The sequence below is a fragment of the Drosophila albomicans genome, chromosome 3 (genome assembly GCF_009650485.2).
Source record: "Drosophila albomicans strain 15112-1751.03 chromosome 3, ASM965048v2, whole genome shotgun sequence".
NCBI classification, from domain to species: domain Eukaryota; kingdom Metazoa; phylum Arthropoda; class Insecta; order Diptera; family Drosophilidae; genus Drosophila; species Drosophila albomicans.
In genome coordinates this window covers 29766651-29777933 of record NC_047629.2, presented here as the reverse complement: position 1 = coordinate 29777933, position 11283 = coordinate 29766651, and the positions used below count along the sequence as shown (strand labels likewise).

The window sequence follows — 11283 nt, the reverse complement described above, 5'->3', positions numbered from 1 at the left end:
GTTTTTCAATATATACTTCATTTGGAAATAAAAACGCAATGTAATTTTTCTAATTTAAAAAGTTTAAATATATTGATTTTTTCTTTTATACAATTACACATTTTCTTATACATATGAGCTTATTATACATATGGTTAATTGATTTCCTAACACATTTAAGACATCGATCTTTAAAGTGATTTTTACATATGATACTTTTTTCGCTTATATGACATTTTTATTAGTTTTCTGTTTTGCTTTGTTTTTGTATTTTTTCTAAGTGTGGAGTTTAATTTAAATTATTGTAAAATAACACCTACTGGGTGTAGAAATTCCCATCAAAAGCGTAGAAAATTTCAGTGTTCTTTGTTTTCTTTTAATTGTGTGTATTGCAATAGCTTAATAAGGTATATTTTCTTGTGTGTTCCTATTTGTTGTAATTATTATTTGTTTTATGTTGTTGTTGTTGTATTGCCTGACCATGTCGGGGCTGGTGGTACAGAGGCAGCCGATGCAGCAGCTCCAGCAACTTGTTCGAATTTCTTGTCATGCACAACGGCGTTCTTCATCAGGATGAATCATGAGGCGCTATTCGCCTCACCATTACTCTCATGGAAGTTGCTGCCATTTACAATGAACGAAGTGCCAAGACCATATAAATGGCCAGAATACTTCGCATGATCAATGTTATCCTCGAAGAACATCTGTAAGAACATTTGTAATATTAAATATGATGCAACCGTTTTGTTTATTTGTTATCGTCGAGCTGGCAAAGCAATTGCTGAAATAAGCATTTTTAAGGGTTTTCGTTTTTGGTGTTATGATTTAGTTAATGATTGAGAAGCATGCAGTTAGCGACAAAGATGCAATGGGTCGGGTTTTTAGCAAGAACAACAACAAAAAGGAACATCTACAACATAATATGATAGTAATGATTAGTGAATTGTGTTATGTATGAATGTATTTTTAGTTTCGATAAATAAATAGGTAAATTACATACCGTGAACCAATTATTGTATTTTTTTTTTCATTCAATAAACTTATAATGTAGATTCTTCTTCGCTTTTTTGATTGATCTCTTTGATGTTAAATACTTGCTATACTCTAATTCACAATGCAATGAAATTTGCGAGGAAGTATGTATCCATATAACTTAAAATTACAAAAACACAAATACTCTTAAGATTTGAATAAAGTATGTTAAATTTCTAAGTTGGGCAACAACTAAATGAAAGCATCCAAATGTTAGTACCATTCAAATCAGACTGAATATATGGAATTACACTTATAATACAGTAAATTTGTTAACATTCTCATATTACATTTATACCAATGATTATTTGGTACATTGAGTAATTGTTTTGAGTATGCATTGTTATCTTAAATATAAAAATATCGAGTATAATGAATTAAGCATGCAAAGAGATCTTAATGCTAATAAGCGTTTCAATAAAATAATAGTCCCGTTAACCATAAACATTAACAATAATAACAATGAAAGAGAAAACTGAATTTCAATTAATTTAATTTTCTATTCAAACTTCACTGTATCTTATTTCTTCAATTTCTTTTTCTTTTTTTTTTTTGTAAATTAACAAAAGACATATTATAACATGATTAAAGCAATTCCAACTCAAAGTTGTTTTGGTATTCAAAGGTGTACATGATTTTCATTTATCATGATTAACAAAAATGTGTGTGTGTTCATGTGTTCTGTATGATTTTGCCTACAAAAGTGCGTTGCATGCGGCATAACAAATAAATTGCATATCGTATGAATGCAGTGGTGTCTATATACTAATAATGATTACGACAATGTATGATAAGTGCACAAAATGATAAGGTAAGTATGGTATAAAATGCAATCTTCAAAATGCATAAAATGAGGAAGTGATAAGTATGTTCAAGATGAAAAGCGTGTGGCACAACACAACAACAGTAATAGCAACAGCAACAACTGAAACAACGGCACCAACACCGCACACTTATTGCGCTTTCTTGGCAATCTCAATCTTAGGCAAACTTTGTGTGGTTGTCCTTGTTTCCACAGGACATGCATAGACTCTTATGGCCACACCAATGGATTGGGAACGAGAATAAAAATGATCTGTGGTATCATCGCTATTTGTTGTGGCTGTGCTGAAATTGCTGCTGCTGCTACTGCTGCCGCGAGTAATGTTATTGTTGTAGGTGACATCGTGAGGGCTTCTGCTGCTAACGGATAGGAATCCAATGGTGTTACGTATGCAGACAGCGACGACAGCTTTATGGAACATGCCAAACTCGAACACATACGCAAATAATATGATTTTCTCTTCAATGTAAATGTGTATATCATATTTGTGCTGTACCTCACGCATTTTGAAGAATGCCATGCCCGTGAGCAACGCATCAGAGCCGGCCTGATGCTGTGGACCTACGCGGCGCAGCTCCAATTGATCCGCCACCTCTTGGAGGCCACCCTTGAGGTTTTTGCATGATTTCATCAGATATTTGATGTCGAAGATGTTTGGGAAATACAAGTGCAAGAGTTCAAAGAATTCACTCTCATCGGCGGGCAGATTCTGATCGGTGAGCAGCTTCAGCAGATAGCCAAAATCGTAGCCTGAGTGAAAGCAAAGCCATTTAATGTTATCCATCAGCACAATGCCCGAGCTCATGAGCAGTTCGGCAAACTCAATGGGATCGATGCCGTCCTCTTCGTGTTTCTTGAATTGTATGCCTGAGTTTTGAAGCAAATCAATCGAATCCTGCGCGTACATATCCTCGCTGCAATCCATATAAAATTGTTTGCAAAATGCCAATAAACCTGAAACACCTGTTGCGTGTGTATTTTGATTGGGTTGCGGTACTTACCTGAGATTGAATTTGAAATTAAACTGCCACGTAGAATAGCCGGGCGGCGTTTTGCCCTCATCATCCATGAATGTGAGTCCCAGCTGTATGATCCTTAACAAATCGACATTGCAGCGCAACAACTGATAATGATAATCGGCGGTTGAACGAAATTCACCAACGGGTCGCGCTACAACGCCGGGAAATTCTGTGTCCATGGCAACGAAATGATATTTTTGTACAATCTTTCGTATGGTTCGAAATTCCTCCTCCAGATTGTGCTTCCAAACGTCTCGTATGCCACATTCCTCATTGCTGGGTATGTGCACCTGGCCGTGTGCACCGCCACTGATGGCCGAGGGCATGGTCTGTGAACGGGGCACCAAAAACTTGATTAGCTTTAAATAGCAGTAGTGAAACATTGCAAGATTTCAATATATATTGTTTTTGATTTTGTGATTCTCTTGGTGGAGCCCAGCTTGAAGACAAATTGAATCAAGGCTAATGGTTGGTTGATGGCTTCGCTTTCAAATGAAATCACACGCATTGATTCTTAAATTATTCAATTTAGTTCAATTTATCAATTCAGATGTATGTATATTTGAAATCGATTCAAAATGTGTGTATGTTGTGTTAAGTTCTTTGAGTTTTTCCTATTGTCATCGTTTTGAATGTGATATAAACATTTTTTTCAAATCTAATTCTGTTTAAGCTTTTCACTTGTTTTTCATATTAAAAATTCTGATTCGAACGCTGTTTTAATTAAAGAATCAATGTTGATTATCACTTGGGTATTTTGGAAACACATTTATTTATATGTTAGATTTGACTGAACAACTGGTCTCCACATTCAAGCGATTATCGTTTGGTTTATATACTTGTACAATGGAAGGATTAGAAACATAAAAATATACAAAGTAGCCAGGCCAATTGGTGAAAATATTAGCCAGATTAAAAATAATTATATTGTTTTTGAGGGGTGCGAACACAGTTGATGAAATATTTGCCAATTCTGTTCGGTTAAGATAGGTGCTACAATTTTGCTGTTTGCGACAACATAAAGAGTACTTTCGAAATACACGTAAAACAAAATGATACAAATTGATTATTTTTTGTATTTGGGATTTGTTTACTTTGTGGTTGGAGTTGGAACTGGCGTCGTACTTACATCGTCGCCGGTCGTGGCCTGTTGCTGTCGTTGCAGAGATACTTCAGCCACCTTCTCACCAAAGCTAACCTTAAGCTATGTACAAGTTAATTTATTTTTTGCTCGATTTTTGTTTGGTTCGTTATATATATAGATTTGTGTTCAACACTCTGATCTGCTCAGTGATCTCACAACAGCAATGCCTGTAAGAGAACGTTGAGTAACGTTGACTTCAAGGCGTTCAAAATAACATTAGGATAATATCAACAATATGCGAAAGCAGATGGATTCATTGACTGTATTTTGGTATGCATAATAAATAAAATAATCATAAGCCGGAGTAAGGTATTATAAATTGACGAAGTTGTTTTTTAACAAGAATATATAAACGGTCTTGATATTATATTATATTATTAATTGAATTAATAATCAATTATATAAATTATTCATTCATAATCAATAGTAATGTGAACGAAATCAAACTGGAAACTACAAGAAACTAGTGTCATTGCAGCTAGTGTCATTACACTTATAGAGGGTGAAGGATTTGCACACACACCTTCGTACGCACTGCACTTGGAATATTTCCAATGTATAACCTCTTTGGAAGTTGGGTCCTTATTTAAAGAGGTGTGGCTAAAGCCTACGCATATAAATCGGGTACATATCATTGCAACAAATTTTGTATACGTAAATAAATAAGGTACAGTTATTGCGGCAACAAATTTTGCCGCGCTTTGAAGCAACTAAAGTTCTTTCACAAATTGCACCCGCTCTTTTTCACACATACGCACACAAGTAACGGTAGCTGCATACATATGTATGTCTGTAGTGTAAGTACATGTATTGAGGCATAGCCATGCAACACACGACACTCAAATTTGATATACATATGTATGTATGTATGTATGTGCAGCTTTCATAAAAATCAAAGGCCGTCTAAAAGAATGGTAGGTTCACTTAGCTGCCATTTGTTTCAGGAAACGGTGTAATGATAATGTACTTGCACATAGCCTTTGCAATTTGTTGGTAACTTACCCATTTCATATTATGTCTGTTGGAAAAAATGCTGTATTGGCTTGGCTTCTGCTGCCGATTTCAGTTTCACTTTGGGTTCTTGCGGGTTTTCAGCTGCAGTGGGCGCTTAAATAGGTGACTTCGATAATGCCAAACACAATGATGATCGGTAATTGAGCTATGCCTATGGCGTAAATAAATTAGTTGGCTTTTATGTTGTTTATATTAAAAAAGTGCCATAGCGAAGAAGACGTAGAGACGGCACAAAAAATGGTTTACTGTGTGATCGTAAGTTTTTCTTAAAAAATTCCTATTTAACGCCAGGAAAAAGATATGGAAACTAGAATAGCATGATGGCACATTTATTAAAAATATTCGTCCCACGAAAAAGCGTTATTTGTGTATAAAATTTGATTTGAGTTCTTAAGAATTTAACGATTCGTCCCCTTCAGAAGTTGCGAAACAAATAGTAATGAAATAGATTGGTATTTGGTATTATCAGTATTTTTCAACTTCTGCACTTATGTACAATGTGGAAATGATAGCTACCGCAAGCCAGGGATGCACTGTAACTCTCTTTTGAATTTTGTACTGTAATGTGTATAAATGTTTGTGTATTAAAATTGGCAACAAAATATTATACATAATCAATGACTTACTAAGTTAATTTTCCCAAAATTATTCAATTCAATTGAGAATTTTATTTAAGTAAGTTGTAAGCTGAAGTTAATGTCAGTCATTAATAAACCAATCTTCAATTCACCTTATTTCATTCCTACAATCACTTTTAGTTTGTCACTTCTTGCATTTATCAAAAAACACGCAATAAATGAAAAGCTGATCATGAATAAGAACATCCTTATTGCCTTTTAAGAGTAATGGTAAACAAAAATTACATTCCAAAAAAGCGCCGTTGTACACATGCTTCTTCATTTTCTGAAATTTCTTTGAAAGTGTGACCAAGTGGCAATTTTCGGGGAGTCGTTTGGTATATCACATCGGCGACAAGCGGACGTAGAAAAAACCCGATGTTTTTAAAAATTAAGAAATCGAAAAATCTATTGTGTAATCGATATTTCTCCATCTCTAGTTAATTTATGGAATTTAATTGAAGTTTCATTCGTTTTAAGAAAAAAGTTTTAAATGAAATGAGCTGATAACAATTCAAATAGTTCACTTAGATGGTAACAAATAAAAATTTATGAACATATGCGCGTGTGAACAGCGTACGGTGTGTAAAAACGGCAGTAGGAATTCGGAATTTGGTGTTAGCATTTTGCCGGTAATTTACATAGCAACTCTTGTTTGTTTACAAAGGTAAAGAGTTTATTTTAACTTTAAAACACTTTAGTTTAACGTCTTAAAGTTAATTGCTTAAAGGTTTTGCTTGTTTATTAGTATGGTTCTGCCAGCGTCAGCATCTGTAAACTGATTTATTCTTCAGCGATTTTCTTGAAGCTTCAGTTTGACCCATTTCATGTTTTTTAGCAAGTTGTCTCAGTGTCCAGCGTGTGTACAGTGTAACTCTGTAGTTGCGGCAATTGTGGCACTTTGATTTGTTATTGTTGTTGGTTGCGCGCTAACCAAAACTAGTTTTCTTTTATCTTGCCAATTTCAGGCAATCAATTGGCCATTGACATGAGAGTGAGAGCTTTCAACTCGAACTCCAAAAAGGCGGGCATTCCACGCTGTTTACATTTCTATACAAACAAACTAATTTACATAAATACTTGGATCAATTGTCTTCTTGCAAAGCTCCCAATACCCTGTAAAAAGTAGCTAGCTTATTTTATCGAGTCTACACATGTTTATCTTTTGAAAGATGTACGACTATGGAATTTCTTGTTCGTATGACGTTAAAAAAGTGTTTTATTTTCTGTCAACAATTGAATGGCTTTGTTCTGTAAAGACAACAAACAATCCATTCTCATTAAAAAAATAATAAATTATATGGGAAGTATTTCTTCAGAGAGTTGCTTTTTGTGAGAATATCCCATTTATTTATAGTAAATTTAGGAATAAACTTAGCTTATTCTAGAATTTTTATCGATCACAATAACTTAAAATTTTTTTGTAGATTATTGAAAAATCTAAACATATTTAGATATAACACAACAATTGATTTTAAAAAGCTTTGATCTAGTCATACTATATTGTACCTTTTGCTTATATCCACATTGTGAGACTTTCAATAGCATTCAGCTTGTTTATACGGAATATGTCAATCAAAAAATCTCTTCAATTATTCAATTCAGATGCCAAAAACGAGCATTTATAATGGTCATGGGAATAGTGATAATCATGTGCTACAAATATGCGAGTATTCTACTAATTTAAATAACATTCCTGCGATGATATTGGATGCGCCGCAATTTGATCACGTTTTGTGCCATTCTTTCATTGAACTAATTGAATCGATCGTGTGATTGGCACAACTTCGGCACGCGATCGATGATCGCATTTGTTATTCTCTTCGGTCTTTAGTCGCTTGATCAGACTCCGTCTCAATTACAGTTTTAGTTTGCGGACAGCTTCCATCGCGTTCTGATCGAGGTGAAGGTGAAGCATTACGTATTCGAAAAAGTTTGGATGAAATTCACTTGTTGAAAACATTCAAAAGCGGTTTAACTTCTCTATGTCGCAAAGGTACATAAATTATTTGTGACGTTAAGATTAACAATTGTGTAAACATTCAATGTCTTAACTGAACGACAGTACAACAATATTTCGAGGTCTAATTTACAATTTTTTGAGCAATTCGTATTTTATTATTATAGCATATATTTAATTGATATAGTGTGTAGTGAATCAACTTGAAACTTGGTAATATAATTAATAGAATACATTTTTATAGCTTATCTGTAATCTGAAAGTTAAATAATTGGAATCCGCATAATGAACCAGAATCGTTTGGGTGAAGTTGATTCCCCATTTCTTTGTTTATTTGTTTATGTGTTTATAAAAAAATTGAGAGGCTAAAATGGTATTGTTTATTAAAGCGTTTGAGCCAACTTGTTGATGGGAGTTTTAATTGTTTACAGTTGTTGACACCTGTTCTTGTTATTATCGCAGGCATTGACATTTGAAAAAACTCACCATTGTTTTTCATATTTATGAATAAACTTTGAATTACATATAATAAATATTCTTGAACGATCTATTTTGTGTCGTATTTTTACATTTACTAGTTCATTTCTTAAATTAGTTACCAAGTCAGTCAATCTAAAAAGTTCTTAAATTAACTTAACCAATACTTCAATGAATTTATTTTACAAATAACTTTAATATTATTAAAATACTATATTATTTCCAAATTAAGCATATTTAGCTTAATCGTATACATTTTTATTAAATTCTTTATTTACAATTTTATTGCTTATTATTTATTTATTTTATTTTTTTTTAGAAGAGCTCGTACAATGCCGCTGAAGAGTTTGAGTGTTTTGTTGCCGGGAATTAAATGGCTCCACGGCTACACCGCACAGGATGCGGTGGCCGATTTGATTGCTGGCATTACGGTGGGTCTAACAGTACTGCCCCAAGGATTGGCCTATGCAACGCTGGCGGGCTTGGAGCCACAGTATGGACTGTACTCATCGTTCGTGGGCGGTATAGTCTATGCGATGCTAGGCAGTTGTCGCCAGGTGACGATTGGACCAACAGCGCTGTTGGCGTTAATGACTAGCCGGCATACAGGTTTCGGCCTCGACTCTGGCCCGGCTTATGGCATACTTTTGTGCCTTATTTCGGGCGTGGTGGAGCTGGGAATGGCTGTGTTGAAGTTGGGTGCGCTGGTGGATCTCATTTCGTTGCCCGTAACCGTGGGCTTTACATCTGCGACGGCTGTCATCATTGGCACATCGCAGCTGAAGGGTTTGCTCGGTCTACGCGGCGGCTCTGGCTCTGATTTCATCAATACGATGCGCTCTGTCTTTGGAAATCTGTCGCAAGTGCGTCGCGGTGATCTTACTCTAGGATTGGTATCCATCAGTGTGCTGCTGCTGCTAAGGGTGTGTAGGGATCTTCTTTTGAAAATGAATTTTAAATTTTGAACTTGTTTTTCGCCTATAGAGATTAAAGACGGTCAAAGTAGCGCAGCGCGTGAGAAATCTTCGTGCCCAGCAACTGCTTAGTGGCAGTATCTGGGTGGTATCCACGGGTCGCAATGCTCTTGTTGTGCTCGTCTCCAGCGTGCTTGCCTACAGCCAATGCAAGTCCCAGGACAGCTGCCCGTTTATCTTGACGGGGAAAGTGAAGAGTGGCTTGCCCAGCCTGGCACTTCCCAAATTCGAGACCACAATTATGGGCAAGAATGGGACAGAAGTGCCACAGACCTTTGAACAAATGGCAAGTGCTTATATGTTTAATAATTATGTAGCCATTTCAATTTGTGTAATTTCATTGAAGTTCACCTGTTATATTTACAACTGTTTCTCTTCTTTTACAGCTGTCGGAACTCGGACCTTCCATGCTGATATTGCCTATCATTGCAGTGTTGGGAAATGTGGCTATTTCAAAGGCATTTGGAGGTGCTGGATTGAGTCCAACGCGAGAGTTGGTAGCACTGTCGTTGAGCAACATTTGTGGTGCCTTCTGTAGTTCAATGCCCGTTACCGGATCTTTTTCCCGGAGCGCTGTCAATCATGCAAGTGGCGTGCGCACTCCAATTGGCGGCTGCTATACAAGTGTCTTGGTGCTGTTGGCATTAAGTCTGCTGGCTCCGTATTTTCAATACATTCCCAAGGCGGCACTCAGTGCTGTCATCATTTCGGCTGTGATCTTTATGATCGAATTCGAGGTCATCCGTCCGTTGTGGCGTTGCAGTCGCCGTGAACTGTTGCCGGGTGCAATTACATTTGTGATGAGCCTTGCGATTGGCGTTGAGATCGGTCTGCTGCTTGGCGTGGGCGCTGATGTTGCGTTCCTTGTCTATCGTGCCGCACGTCCAGTGTTGAGTGTGTCCAAGTTGCAGACGATCAATGGCATGAGCTATATTTTAATACGTCCCAAGCACAGTTCGCTCTACTTTCCGGCTATTGAGTGGGTAAGATCGGGCATCTCCAAAGCGCTCTCTACTCATGGCACTGCACCCGTTGTCCTCGACTGCGCTCATGTCCATGGTAAGACTATGAACTTGTTATTATTCTGCATTGGTTTAATCATTATTTCTTTGGTAGATTTCGATTTTACGGCTGCTCGTGGTATGGGCTCGCTTTACAAGGAACTGGCTAAGGCCAATGTGCCATTGTTTCTTATGAGCGCTCACAAGGATATTAGTGTTATCCTTAAGGAGTCTACGAACATAGACTTTCCCACGATAGACTGTCCTAATGATTTGGAGAGCTTGGTAGAACAAAGTGAGTCCTTTTTTGGATATACAAATATATATTGCTTTCTCTGCATATTTTAAAGTTATTTGTTGTTCTATTTGTATCTATCCTACCTATTTCTCTCCGCACATATTGGGTTTTAAATTCTTTCCAGTCATTTCCTCTCAGTTTCTACATTCATTTTTTCGAGTTTTTTTTGCAGCTCTTCAATAATATTGTGAATTAATTAGATCAAGTATTTCTCAATATTTATCCCCTATATTAAATTATGAATTCACTTCAACTCATATTTAATACGAATTTTAAACGATGTTCTTATAATTTTTATATTTCATTTGTGTATTCATTTATTTTCATTTCATCTATATATAGAAGAAGAACACTTCCTTTAAGCAGGAAAATTAGCAGTCTCTGACACTGTGCAAGAAGGATTTAGAGGGTACAATAACTATTTCATTTCGCATTGCATAAGCCCCAACCTCAATCAAAAATGTTGTTCATTTATTTTTGTTTCTATACTAAACAACTGATTTTTGTTTTTGTTTTATCATTTTAAGTTCTTACTTTTAAAATCTCATAGCAATTGCTTATTAACTACCTACCTATTAACATTTATTTTTACTACATATCTCTATCTTAATATTATATAATACTCTCTTCTTTATTTTAGTGCCCGATTTCGAGCTGCACTTACAGGTTACGGCACCTCTGGTGGAGAGCAAGATGCTACAAACTGTTGAGGCCAATGCCACGGAACTCTCGAAACTAACGACAAGCAGCGCCTAAACATATCCTAGCAAAGTACTTGCAGATTAGCTAAATGGGCACAAAAATACTTGAAATTGTATATTAAATCGGTTTATACTTAACTTATGTTTCATTCCTATGCACGCAAATGTGTTCCCAAAAATATTTTTATTATTTAAAGTGTTTATCCAAGTTTAATTCTAATGTTTGTACTTACATATATGTATT

The 11283-nt window shown here is 35.8% G+C and overlaps 2 protein-coding genes across 9 annotated transcripts; one reads left to right on the top strand and one right to left on the bottom strand.

Moving 5' to 3' along the window:
• Positions 1-44: 44 nt before the first annotated feature.
• Positions 45-5624, bottom strand: LOC117567999 (CCR4-NOT transcription complex subunit 7). Of its 4 annotated transcripts, none has more exons than XM_034248318.2 (6): positions 5528-5624; positions 5000-5162; positions 3983-4057; positions 2836-3182; positions 2331-2748; positions 45-683 (listed from the first exon to the last, which is right to left on the bottom strand). In XM_034248318.2, the coding sequence occupies exons 2-6, from the start codon at positions 5006-5008 to the stop codon at positions 558-560; spliced, it is 975 nt and encodes a 324-aa protein (XP_034104209.1). In that variant the 5' UTR covers positions 5009-5162; positions 5528-5624; the 3' UTR covers positions 45-557. The 4 variants fall into 4 exon arrangements, with proteins under 4 accessions (XP_034104209.1, XP_034104210.1, XP_034104211.1 ...); XM_034248319.2 differs by lacking the exon at positions 5528-5624 and adding an exon at positions 5508-5523; XM_034248320.2 differs by lacking the exons at positions 3983-4057; positions 5528-5624 and having other exon boundaries at positions 2836-3203; positions 5000-5251.
• Positions 5625-6066: 442 nt separating this feature from the next.
• Positions 6067-11253, top strand: LOC117567975 (sodium-independent sulfate anion transporter). Of its 5 annotated transcripts, none has more exons than XM_034248293.2 (6): positions 6067-6260; positions 8385-8988; positions 9050-9325; positions 9426-10098; positions 10156-10335; positions 10979-11253. In XM_034248293.2, the coding sequence occupies exons 2-6, from the start codon at positions 8398-8400 to the stop codon at positions 11092-11094; spliced, it is 1836 nt and encodes a 611-aa protein (XP_034104184.1). In that variant the 5' UTR covers positions 6067-6260; positions 8385-8397; the 3' UTR covers positions 11095-11253. The 5 variants fall into 5 exon arrangements, with proteins under 5 accessions (XP_034104184.1, XP_051860318.1, XP_034104182.1 ...); XM_052004358.1 differs by having other exon boundaries at positions 6067-6295; positions 8388-8988; XM_034248291.2 differs by having other exon boundaries at positions 6067-6295.
• Positions 11254-11283: the final 30 nt, after the last annotated feature.